Source organism: Rattus norvegicus, chromosome 5 (assembly GCF_036323735.1).
Source record: "Rattus norvegicus strain BN/NHsdMcwi chromosome 5, GRCr8, whole genome shotgun sequence".
NCBI classification, from domain to species: Eukaryota; Metazoa; Chordata; class Mammalia; order Rodentia; family Muridae; genus Rattus; species Rattus norvegicus.
Window position 1 is genome coordinate 132,577,750 of NC_086023.1, and position 13,926 is coordinate 132,591,675.

At 39.5% G+C, this 13,926-nt stretch overlaps 1 protein-coding gene across 1 annotated transcript in view; it reads left to right on the top strand.

Annotated features, from left to right (window-relative positions):
• Window positions 1-13,926, top strand: part of Skint4 (selection and upkeep of intraepithelial T cells 4) — a 201,262-nt gene that overhangs the window by 28,454 nt on the left and 158,882 nt on the right. The window contains exon 4 of the mRNA XM_039111485.2: window positions 3,642-3,710. Within this exon, the coding sequence (XP_038967413.1) occupies window positions 3,642-3,710 (69 nt within the window). The remainder of the gene's footprint in view (window positions 1-3,641; window positions 3,711-13,926) is intronic.

The window sequence follows — 13,926 nt, forward strand, 5'->3', positions numbered from 1 at the left end:
GAAGTTTTCTTCTATGATTTTGTTGAAGATATTTACTGGTCCTTTGAGCTGGGAGTCTTCACTCTCTTCTATACCTATTATCCTTAGGTTTGATCTTCTCATTGAGTCCTGGATTTCCTGTATGTTTTGGAGCAGTAGCTTTTTCCGCTTTACATTATCTTTGACAGTTGAGTCAATGATTTCTATGGAATCTTCTGCTCCTGAGATTCTCTCTTCCATCTCTTGTATTCTGTTGGTGAAGCTTGTATCTACAGCTCCTTGTCTCTTCTTTTGGTTTTCTATATCCAGGGTTTTTTCCATGTGTTCTTTCTTGATTGCTTCTATTTCCATTTTTAATTCCTTCAACTGTTTGATTGTGTTTTCCTGGAATTCTTTCAGGGATTTTTGTGTCTCCTCTCTATGGGCTTCTACTTGTTTATTTATGTTTTCCTGGAATTCTTTCAGGGATTTTTGTGTCTCCTCTCTTTGGGCTTCTACTTGTTTATTTATGTTTTCCTGGAATTCTTTCAGGGATTTTTGTGTCTCCTCTGTATGGGCTTCTACTTGTTTATTTATGTTTTCCTGGAATTCTTTCAGGCATTTTTGTGATTCCTCTCTGTAGGCTTCTACTTGTTCTCTAAGGGAGTTCTTCACGTCTTTCTTGAAGTCCTCCAGCATCATGATCAAAAATGATTTTGAAACTAGATCTTGCTTTTCTGGTGTGTTTGGATATTCCATGTTTGTTTTGATGGGAGAATTGGGCTCCGATGGTGCCATGTAGTCTTGGTTTCTGTTGCTTGGTTTCCTGCGCTTGCCTCTTGCCATCAGATTATCTCTAGTGTTACTTTGTTCTGCTATTTCTGACAGTGGCTAGACTGTCCTATAAGCCTGTGTGTCAGGAGTGCTGTAGACCTGTTTTCCTCTCTTTCAGTCAGTTATGGGGACAGAGTGTTCTGCTTTCGGGCATGTAGTTTTTCCTCTCTACAGGTCTTCAACTGTTCCTGTGGGCCTGTGTCTTGAGTTCACCAGGCAGCTTTCTTGCAGCAGAAAAGTTGGTCTTACCTGTGGTCCCGAGGATCAAGTTCGCTCGTGGGGTGCTGCCCACGGGCTCTCTGCAGCGGCAGCAACCAGGAAGACCTGTGCTTCCGGGAGCTTCAGTGCACCAGGGTTCCAGATGGTCTTTGGCTTTTTCCTCTGGCGTCCGAGATGTGTGTGCAGAGAGCAGTCTCTTCTGGTTTCCCAGGCTTGTCTGCCTCTCTGAAGGTTTAGCTCTCCCTCCCACGGGATTTGGGTGCAGAGAACTGTTTATCCGGTCTGTTTCCTTCAGGTTCAGGCGGTGTCTCAGGCAGGGGTCCTGCCGCTCCTGGGCCCTCCCCCACGGGAGCCCAGAGGCCTTATACAGTTTCCTCTTGGGCCAGGGATGTGGGCAGGGTGAGCAGTGTTGGTGGTCTCTTCCGCTCTGCAGCCTCAGGAGTGCCCACCTGACCAGGCGGTGAGGTCTCTCTCTCTCTCACGGGGTCTGGGAACAGAGAGCTGCTGCCCCATACTTGCTTTATTTACTGGAATAAAGTAACTTTATATTTTCGGTTTCTCAGAACCAAATTATTACCTTTACTTCCATTTTTTATCATGTTCATATGTATCGAATAATAATACTAGCTCTTCCTTAAAATATATCCACAGAGTTGTCTAAGTTAGGTAGTACTAATGATGCTAAATTAGTATTAATATTTGTCAATATGCTGAAAAGCAAAATGGGAATCAAATCTGATAATAAAACTAGAAATTACGGAGATAAAGATAAAATCATTAGATTAATAAGTACATTCTACTAGATCACCACTTCTCACCATCTTTTTCTTGTTATCTAAGTCTAAATTATGGTTTATAAGAAATAGTACCTTAAAACTTTCTTGGTTCTAATCTAGTTTATGATGACATATCTTGAACATAGAGATAGCATGATTTACTTAAGATGTCATCTGTGTTTAGTACCCTGAAATGGCTCACTGTTTATTTATATTTAAACATGTCCCAATTTAGCTCTTCTTTTCTTTTTTTAACTACATGGCCTCACCACCTAATATTTTCTATCTCCATGTTTTATATTCACACATCATATATTGAACTCTGCCTAAAGATTATTTATCTAGTAGTAGTTTCCCCTTCAGCATATTGTAAATTGAACTAACTTTCTTTATTCACTTTAATTCCATATTCAAATATCATGTCCTAATAAGTATGAACTTGATAGCCAACCTGAACCTTACAACTTGCCAAGCTCTATGTATCTGGGAGTCCATATATCTTTGCCCTTTTAACTCTATGTCCTTTTCTCATTAGGTTTTTATTATGCAACTGTTAAGATTATGCTAATTCTTTACATCTGCGTCTTTTGCAAGAAATAAATCCTTCATGATTTTATTTGCTCACTCACATAACTGATTTAAAAATTTGATGTCATGCTCTAATGAAACAATACTCGATATTTGGATTAAATGAAACAATAAAAATGGGCTGTATACACGCATCAACGTTAGTTTCCATTCATGAAAAATAACTAAATATTACCTGGAAAAGACTATGAAAAAGACTAAATTGACTGATGTAGTAGAAAAAAACAAGTCTGTATGTGTCCATATGTGTATATTTACCTCTGTATATCTCTTCTATTGTACATACATGTGTATATAAGTAACAAAGAAAATTGAAGTATTTATACCTTCATTTAATAACAATACATATATTTTATGATATAATACCATCCTTTAACCATTTGTAAATTTTAAGAAACATAATTTAAATAATTTTAATTAATAAAAATTTTGGAGATTGTTTTACAGTTTAAGAAATATGAGAGTTAAGCATATTTTACATTCACTGAACATAAACATGAAGATAAACGACACAGAAAAGGTCTTGATCAAATTTAATCATGTAGAAATTTGCTACTGACTGACTGTTGGGCTGGCAAAATTCCAATTTGAGCTCATTGTGTTATATGGCATGTGAATTTACCTAGGAAAGGAAATAATTCTTGTGAAAACATGGAAGAAAGTAAGAGCTAAATTCAAGTTTATTTCACAGAAAAACAAGTATGTAAAATGATGTAGGAGAAATTATGGTGGTCTCTAAATCATTATCCTGCTAGACATAATGAAATGTTTTAAACAGTGTAGAATTTTTATCTAGGAATAAAGCTATGAAAATGTAGTCCATCATTCAGTGAATATATTAATATGAGAAAAGCACATATAATGATATTTAAGACATGAGTATTACAGCACTAATTTGTACTGACTTTATACTAAACCTTGGAAGCATTAGGAAAGATTTTGATCTTCATAACATCTAAGAGGGGAAAAGCTTCTTCTTTTACTAAGGAAGGTTATGCGACAGGGTGAATGGAAAGAAATGAGGGAGGTGAACTCTACATACTCGTATATTAGCCTCACTCTAAACTATATCTGATTTACTTTTATTCTGGTCATGTCCTGCTCTTTGCCCAATTCAATATAGCTATCTCATTATATTTGCCTAAGCCTAATTGTCCATGTGATTGTCTCTTAAATAGTAACATGCATTGGAAGAACCAGTATTTCTAACTAGGAATACAAATCCCAAGATTCCTCGATGGTAAGATTTGTTATTCACTCTTTTAGGTGAACTATTTTCATGGAAATCTGTTTGGATAATGCTTGCTTTGCTGATTTTCATCCACGTGATTTACTGTGTTGAGGAATTTCTAATACATGGTAAGTAGGGTTGAGCGGTGTGAAGCTTAAGTCAGAGAAAGAGAAGTAATTAAAGCTACCCAATCAAAGACAGTTTTGACAGGAAGTCCTAAACTCCTGAGTCACATGTTATTTCTGTTCTTACAAACTTTTTGATCCTATATCTGCCGCCTTTGCTTGTGGAGCTTCTCACAATGGTGTTTTTTTATTTTTTTTATTTTGAAATCATGTTACCTCTATGTTAATCAAGTCCAAACCACATTTATTGCTGGTGATTGCCACCCAAGTTGTATACATAATCACCCAGGCTGCAGTCATACAGAAATACAGTTATTATCTTTGAATCATCCAAATACAGCTATCTATCTTTGAACCATCCAGACTCATGTAAGTACTTTCTCAACCATAATCTTGTAAGCAATCCCAAATAAAATTGTTGGTTCACTACTGTAGACTTAAATGGAATCATCTGTCTGTTGTGTGTGCCTTAGTGAAGGGAATACATTTTCTATTATCAATCTAGGACTATTGGTGGAGGAATGATCACCTACCTTTAGAAGTTCACAGTGTAAAGATAATCAAACTGAAAGCAATGTTTTGTTCATGCCAAACTCAATATCTACACATTTTCCCATGTGAAATTGAATGAGGACTCTCTTCTCTATACTGAAAGTTGCATGCTCAGTGTGATGACGTATAAAACATGCAATCAAGGCTGTGATATCTGAGAATAGAACATGATTGAAAAGTATGTTGGTAATGTGAAAGTATTACTTTACATGACATAGAGAAGAAGGCTGAGTTATTGAATTCAGTATTTAATGTGGGTATGGAGATGTACTTCAAATGCATGGTTAACTGTATTTCGCAATATCTGGAAAAAACTCTTACCACAGAAAATTGTAAGAAAGCACTAGTTGTAGTTACATGCCTTTTCTGCTGATGATAAAGTATGAAAAGGAGTTTTTTTTCTTTATTCCCACAGAAATTTTACCCATATGATTGAAGAATTATTTTAAAAAAGACAAGACAGATGGTCAGGACCAGTAGTTATAATATGAATTTTAATGACTTATGAGTATGATATTCCATAATTTTATGGGGAAAAGATCTTTAACATCAGTGGGATACACAGACTAATAGTCCTATGATTCAAGAGACAGACCATGATGAAATTTAGGATGAAATGGTAGATGTTTTAGAGAAAAGTATTGATATATATTATCAATAACAACCACAGGTTTTGTCAATTGTCCAAATGCAGGACATAACAGTAACTGCATTTCCAAATTTATAGTAGAAGCAACTGGTAGTTACTTGACAAGCCTGTGTGGGTAAATCAATCATCCCTTAACTAAGAAGTTATGATAAGATGCTGAACATTTGGTACAAGAACAGCAAGAGGACACATATATAAAGGAATCTGACAATCCATGGACATCCTCTGAACTTATTATGAAGAAGAAATAGGGAAAATCAAACCTGTTAACAGATTTTAGAGCATGGAATAGAGAATTCAATGAACATGTCCATTATAGCCATGAAAATCCTTTTAAAAGATCCCACGCAGAGAGACCCTTACTTAAGTCTTGGGAAATCGCGGACCCCATACACAGAGAGACCATTTTGGATGTAATAAGCAAAGGCGAGGTTTATTACAGAGACCTATTATAGAGATCTCCGGGCCGACAAGTATGCTGCGCAGGAGACAGAGGTGTCGACCCTGAAACTCATAAGTCAGGGGTTTATATAGGGAAAGCTAGGGGGTTTTGGTGCGCTTAACACAATTGGCTCATTCAAACATAGCAGTGAGAACAAAGCAGAAGAGTATGTGCTAGAAGTCAGGGGCTTATCAGAAGTCAGGGGCATATCAGGGGCTAGAAGTCATCTGGTTAAAGTATGACCCTGATTAAACTGGGGGGATGTCTTCTTGTCAGATGGCCCATGAATCAGTTCCGATACCCTGGGCTGGCTCCTGTTTTCCTTTTCTTTTTATCTTTTTGGCCTGTTATTCCCTGCGGCAGGGCTTAGCCCTGAGTCTGTGGCTTTTGGAGCTTTTGGAGCTTATTCTTTATATTTTATATTTTTAAACCTTAAATCTGTATAATTTTCTTTTCATTCCCCTCTTTTTCTACTAAGTATTTCTAATCTTAGAATTTTGATATCTAGTCTCGTATTTGGTCTCACCAGTTTTCCTAACTGACTGGTACTGTTGTCTCAGAACCATCAACTGCACAGGACCCACTCGATTTTTAACAAAAGCAATTAACCTATTTGTCATGCAGGGGCCAAAAACTGAAACCAAGAAAATTATTAGTAATGGCCCAGTTATATAGCAGAAAGTAGGGTAGTCATCTAGGGAGACCGAGTGAACCAAGACTCAAACCAACCTTGTTGAGCATCTCTATCTTTTTGTAGGAGTTAAGCCTATTAACTAGTTTCTTTAACACACATGGACCTATAATCAGAAGCAGAAGCAAAACTAAGAAGGGTCCCATAAGGGAAGATATCAGAGTAGTCATCTAAGGAGATCTACTAAACCAGCTCTCGAACCATCCTTGATGCGCTTCTCTGTCTGTCTTTTGTCTAACCTTTTTTTTTTAAGTTTATTCATGGAGTCCTTAATTACTCCTGAATGGTCTGTATAGAAGCAACATTCTTCTTTCAGTGTAGCACACAGACTCCATCTTTAAGGAATATCAGGTTTAATCTTCTCCTATTCTGAAGGACTACCTCTGAGAGGGAGGTTAGGTATTCTTGGAGGTCAGCTAAAAAGTCTTTTATTCTTTTTATATCTGAGTCAATGGCAGTTCTGAATTTTCTCTAGGCCTTGTATTGTAGGGCAACAGCAGATATCCTTGTGCTGTCCTTGTAGCACCTAGATAGTCTTAAGTAATTCTCAACTCTTTTTTTGTCTTATTAAGTCTTTAGCATCAGGATTCCAATCTGGACACTATCTAAACCTATAAACTAAGGTCATGACTAACTTTTAGAACTTCTAAACTTATATAGACTGTGATCCCTGAGGCACAGTCCTAAGAAGTGTTAGGAGTACTAACATATGTAATGTTACATCATTTGTAATAGAAATCAAGCCTATTCCCACACCTATCCCGATGGAACCCAGGGCAAACATCCTGAGTGTCCCTCTAGGTCCCAGCTCTCAGCCCCAACAGCTAGTACGAGGCTGGTGAGGGCTGAGAATTGACGGCTGTCAGGGTGTGAGCAGATTTCTTTCTGTATCACCTGTAGGTCTTTTAGCGTGACATACAAATCATTATTATTATGACATGCTGGTTCAGTAACATCGTCTAATACAGTCAGAGGAGCTGAGGCCCCATATAAGATCTCAAAGGGGGTAAGGCTGAATCTGGAAGGGGTATTTCTTGCTCTGAAGAGAGCAAGAGGGAAGGAGTGCCACCCAGTCTGTGACAGTCTCCATGGTCAATTTGGTCAGAGTCTCTTTTAGAGTTTTATTTATTTACTCTATCTGTCCTGAACTTTGAGGTCTGTAAATACAACGTAATTTTTAATCGACCTCTAAATACTTGGCCACACCCTGGCTTACCTTGGCAACGAAAGTAGGGCCGTTGACTGACCAGATTACCTTGGGCATTCCAAATCAGGGGAAGATTTCTTCCAGTATCTTCTTGATGATTGTAGAGGCCATCTCTTGTTTGGTGAGGAAAGGTTTTGTCTATTCTTGAAAAGGTATCTACAAGCACTAGGAGATACTCGTGATCATATTTTTTTGGTTTTATCTCAGTGAAGTTCATTTTGACTACTCACTAAACTCTCTAGGTCTCTTTGTCCTGTTTGTTTGTTAAACATTTACTTACTGACATATCTTATATTTTTTATTGTCTCTCTTGGCTAAAATCTTAAAGTCTATTATATATACCTTAACAACCTTCTTATCTCTTAAATGAGTCTATTTGTGTATTTGGCAAAGTGAGTCTTTTATTTGTTCTCTGGGGAGTATAGCTTTCCCCTCAAGTGTGTCATTGTCCGTTTATCTTTTAAGCAATTTGGGCCTTTTCTTTTGTTGTACATTCTAAGTGAGGCCATCTCTTAGTTCAATCCCAGTTCCCAGTGGCTGTCTCTTGTAGGCCTGTAACCAGGATTGGCTCCTGTATAGCCATTTCCCGAGCCACTTTATCTGCTTTGTTACTGTCCCATGTCACTGAATCTCTTCCTTTCTGATGTCCTGGGCAATGAATAATACTCACAGTTGCTGGCTTCATCAGGGCATCCAAGAGATGGCAAAGGCATCTGTGGTGCTGATGTGTTGGGGGGTTGGGGTTCAGCCACCCCAGATGATATTGTGTTGTCCACCACAGCAGCACCCACTTATCTCTGACCTTCATGAAGATAACTGTTCTCGTCTGTGGACAAGGTAGCCTCCACTTTCAGCAGGGGTCAATCAGCCAGTTGCAGAGGTCTTTCCTCCACTCATGGGCTTCTGCCAGTACTTGACACTCGTGCTATGGTGGCTCCAGGTCAGGACTGGGCAGCAAGGTGACCAGATTGTCCCCAACGGGTGGAGAATCTAGTCCATGGCAGCTGACCAGTGGTCCCATCTTTTGGGACGTTCTATTCAAAGGCAAAACATCAGCCACTCTATCACAGCTTAAGTCCTGGATTGGGTGATAATTGTTAGTGCCTGGCTGGCAGGGGTGATGTATTCCAGGCAGAATGGCACTAAGCCACGTATCTCACATCATCAGGTGCTGGTGTACTGAGACAGGTCTTAAGCTCCACATACACAGTCTGTAGATGTGTATACACATGGCCTCACCCAGCCATTTCAGTCCACGCAAGCCATTTTGGAGAGCAAATTTCTCATGAGCAAGGGATAGGGGCAGTCAGGGAAGACCATGAACTAGTGGGTTACCCGGCCCACGCCAAGGTCCACTGTTCTTCGGGTAGTCCATAAGTATTGTTTGTTGTCAGTAACCCCCTGTACCCAAGGTCTTTGGATACTGGCCCCCTGGGGCATAGGAGCACAGAGCATTGGGTCTCTGTATCCATAAAACAACTGGGCGGGCTTCCCTTCTATCTCTGTGCATAACCAGCCCTCCAGGACCGAGAGACTCTCCAGTGGCCCCTCTTGTTCTTTCTGGGGGCAGTCCCTGACCCAGTGTCCTTTTTCTTTGTATTAGGCACACTGATCTTTAGCCAGGAATTCTCTTCTGTTGCCAGGTACTGTCTTCCTAGGTTCCCTAACTACGGTGGCCAGTATATGTTCCTCTCTTGTCTTTTATCTCTCTTTAGCTCTCTAGCTTCTTTTTTTTTCTTTTCTTCTCTAGCTTTTTGTTCTTTTTATCTCTTTTCTTTCTTTCTTTCTCAGTCTCTCTGTTTAACCTTATTTTCTCTGTAACTTATACTAGCTCTCAGCAACTTACAATAACTCTCTCAGTGACTTAGCTTAACCCTTCAAGTTACTGTAACCATTTTTTATATCTTTTTCTTATCTTAGCCAGATTGGTAGGGCATTTTTTAGCCCCTCGGAGACCCACCATTGGAGTCTGGTGGCAGACCTGGAGCACTCCCTACCTCTAGGCATTTGAAGAGAGCAGGCAGAAGTGAGGGCCTTCCATCCGTGTCTGGAACATTTTTCTCTGGTCTCTAGTAGGATTCTGTCTTTCCTCGGTGGTAAAGAAGACCTGTAACAGTTACTAACAAGCATCTCAAATGGGATGGTGAGAAAACAAGAGAATCTTGAGAATAGAGGTCCAATAGCATTTAGTCACAGAGCTAAGCCAGGAGGCTTTTTTTGGGACAAAAAGGCCTTGTGTCTGTGAAACAGAAAAGTGAGCAGAGGGGCAGCCTATCTGTTACCGGCTGTCTTCCTGGACTTAGATTTTCCCTCAAGGAGTATCTCTCTTCAGTGTCAGTTTGGTTGCTTTGCCTCTCAAGAGAGCCAGCCTCTAAATGACACTAGGCTTCTGGTAACAACTAATAACAAAAGGAAGGAGAGATGATTAGAACCTGGATGTTAGATACTAAGCCAGTTCACCTGGGGCTTCCTGTCTCTTATATCTAATAAATAGATTGTCAATACTATAGTATCAACCTTTAATAAAAAAAAAAAAAACTATACCTCTCTCCGTGTCTCTGAATACCAGGACTGCAATAGTAGTCCTTGACCAAGCTGTCTCACTGGGCTAAAGGCCCATGGAAAAGAAAACATTAATCCTGACCTTGGCCACAGCCAAAGCCTGAATTCTAAATTTTGACTGGCAAAACAAAGTTCTTCACAGTTTGTTGTAGATTCTTTTTGAAACTATTTTAGGGGCTTTTTTGTCCCCCAACCTGGGGCATTTCGACCACAGGGGCAAGAATTGGCTGCTGTGGGGATAGGTGCTATCTCCATGTCAATGATGAATAACAGGGAAGGTTACTTAATGTTGGAGATTAACTCCTCTCTTGGAATAGGGCCAGCAGATAAGGCAGGCTTCCTTAAAGAACTTCTCTTAATGAGCGCTCTCTTTCTGTGAGCAAATGTTGAAGGTCAGGCCACTAAAGGCAGAAATTCCTTTCTCCTTCTTGTTTTCCTTAGAGTCCTCCCCCACCTCACTCTCAGCCTTTTCAAATTGTTCCTCCTGTAGCATTTCTAATGTGGCCTGTCCCTTTAAGGTTCCTTGTTCCCAAGCAAAATTTAAATCTTCCCTAGCTTATCAAAGCTGTCCACCGTGAGATTCCCAGAGATAGCGAACCAAGGTGTAGCAAGTCACTAAGAAATTTCTCTATAGTGCTTCTTTTCATCTTAAGTCTTTTTTTTCAAACAGCTCTTGAAGATCCAGAAAAATTGGGTGAGACTGAGAAGTCTCCATGTTTGTTATAGCGACTCCGCGGCTAATTTCACTCCCCCCCCCCTGTGTGGACTGTGAGCACAAGCACAGATAAAACACTATGCTTCAAAAAATTACGTTGGATATCAACCAACACAGGGCCACAGGAGCGGGGTCCACAAAATTAAATTTCCTACTCACTACACTTGTTTCATACCGGAGGCCTTATCTGGCGGAACTTTTATTTAAGAGCGGTTTTTTTCCTCAAGGTTCTTGTTAATGTCTGCTTCAGACAGGGTCACTCACTAACATGGAGTTCTTTATACACAACTGTTAATAGCAGATAGACTGGACAAGGGGAGTAAAGGGAGGGGTATTTCTCCTTGGAGAGGAGGCTCAAGAAAGAAAGATAAAACTCCCCAGCAGAAAACAATTTTTCTCAAGCAAATTATTTTTAACTTTTAACTTAAGCACCAAGAGGACCAAATAAAACTCTTTGACGAACAAAGCAAACAGTTTCATGATTTCAAACACATTCATCAGTCCAAATTCAAAAACGAAACAAAAGCCAAAAAGACACTCGACAATACCACAGAAAACAAACCAAACAAACAAGACCAAGACAAAGTATCCTATAACCAATTTCCACAGATGCCTGGTACCTTCAGTACCTGGCCCAAACTGCAGCTTAACCTTAGCTGCTTCTGGGATGAGATGGACCATCTGATTCCACCTCCCAACAGGATTCCAGAGTGTCCTCTTGCCCTAACATCCGTCCAATGGTCCACCATCAAAGACAAAGGGGTTATCACAGTTTTCCCCATGGCAAAGAAAAAGAACACCAAACACAGAAACAGAACACAGACAGCAAACACTAAGGAGCACTCCATCTCCTTTGTTCCAGAAAACCACAGTCAGGTCCTCCTGACTGCCCACAGCCAGGCTCTCCCAACTGTTCTCCGCCCGTGGAACGTCTTCCAGGGGCTGCAGCCTTGCGGGCCCCGGGGCATCCCCCGCTTCTGCAGCCAGAGGAAGCTCACGGACCACAAAGGCAGCTGCACCGAGTGGAGATACACAACCACTCTCCTAGCTCAGGACAGGAATACACATCTACCCTCCTAGCACAGGGCAGGAATACACATCTACCCTCCTAGCACAGGGCAGGAATACACATCTACCCTCCTAGCACAGGGCAGGAATACACATCTGCTCTCTTAACACTGACCAGTACTAAGACGCACATATATACACAAATGGCAGAACCAAAACAGAGACAGATACAGACTGACAAATGCGGCACCGCTCACACAGAAACACTCAGACAAACATCCAACACACCTCCAAGGGGTCTTTGGAGTCTGGGGTGGTCGCAAAGATCCCAGATGAGCCCCCAAATGAAAGATCCCATGCAGAGAGACCCTTACTCAAGTTTTGGGAAATCACGGACCCCAGACACAGAGAGACCATTTTGGATGTAATAAGCAAAGGCGAGGTTTATTACAGAGACCTATTATAGAGATCTCCGGGCCGACACATATCCTGCGCAGGAGACAGAGATGTCGACCCTGAAACTCAAAAGTCAGGGGTTTATATAGGGAAAGCTAGGGGGTTTAGGTGCGGTTACACACAATTGGCTCATTCAAACATAGCAGTGAGAACAAAGCAGAAGAGTACGTGCTAGAAGTCAGGGGCTTATCAGAAGTCAGGGGCATATCAAGGGGCTAGAAGTCATCTGGTTAAAGTATGACCCTGATTAGACTGGGGGGATGTCTTCTTGTCAGATGGCCCATGAATCAGTTCCGATACCCTGGTCTGGTTCCTGTATTCCTTTTTTATTATCTTTATGGCCTGTTATTCCCAGCAGCAGGGCTTAGTCCTGAGTCTGTGGCTTTCATAGCTTTTGTAGCTTATTCTTCATATTTTATATTTTTAAACCTTAAATCTGTATAATTTTCTTTTCACTTTATCTTCTTTATTACCTAAGGTATGATAGTAATTGATTTAAAATACTACTTTTTGACTATCTCCCCGCATGAGCAGGATGTAGAAAGGTTTATTTTAATTGTGCCTACTTACAGCATTTTGAACTTTTAAAATGATATCAGGGGAATACTCTTCCACAAGGAATGTTAATTAGTCCATCTCTATGCCAATATTTCATTCACTAACCACTAGAAATAATTTCTAGATTATTTTCTCAATGCATTATTTATCATTATATGGTTAATATTTGTATGGCTGCTTCTCACACAGATACTTTAGAGAAAATGTTTAAGGAAATATAATGCATTCTGCCAAGCAGAAGGTAACAGATTGACATATTGTACCTCTATTCAAAGTGGCTGTACATGGGACAATATTTGATGTCTGTGAACAAAGAAGTAGTTAAGAGTATATGAGAATATAGTATGCATGCATTCATGGCAAAGTTTAGTTCAGTTATAGATAATAGAATTGTCATTTGTAAGGCATAAAGTGAATGAAATAGGAGAATATTTTATCTAACATGGCTCAAAAATTCAAATATTATGATTACTCTTTTTGTAGATTTGAGAGTTTGCATAGATGCAAGAAACTTTTAAATGCATGTGATGTTAATATGAAAGAAAGATTTTGGGGGAGGTAAAGAGAACCCAAAGAGACAGAAAGATAACAGATATTATGGGGGAAGGGCTGAAAATGATAGAAAAATGTATAATCATGTGGCTATTCTCCACATTAGTCTCATATTTTAATGAAAATGGGGAAAAAAGGAGGATTTAAAAAGTTGTCAACTTGCAATTTTCCACATTTGGAAGGAAAGAAGGACCAAGTTACATCTTTCATAGGGAACTCTTTTGCAATAAAACTTTAAGTTACTCTCAAAAAATCAAATGATAATGAGGAAAAATATGAGATATTCATGATATAATATTTACATCATGATTTTCAATATCAGGACTGGAAAGACAAAGGATTTATGATATTTTGGGAATAATCTGCATCTGAATGGTTTAAAAGTATAAAAACTTTAAAATAAAAGTAATTTTTCAGAACCCAGCTTGCTGTGGGACATGGAAACAAATGAGACAATATGGCTACCACAGAAATGGAGAAGCAGTAATATAACTAACTATCCATTCTGCATGACCACAGGCAATTTAAGGTCATTAATTTAAATGAACTGACTCACACACGAAACTAGGATGCCTTAGCTAGCTACAGATATGATTCCCATAATTATCAAGTATGGGAAAATGATAGCAAATGGACAGGCATGACCAAGGAATTGTTTTTAATAAAGGAGGTGTTAAGTGCCCAAGTTACAATGCTGGTTATCCCTTGTTTACAACAATTCAAGTAAAAAAAAAGTTATTTTATCCTTACTTTTAACATCAGGAGCTTTGTTGAACACCAGGGTAGGATCTGATTTTAAGGGA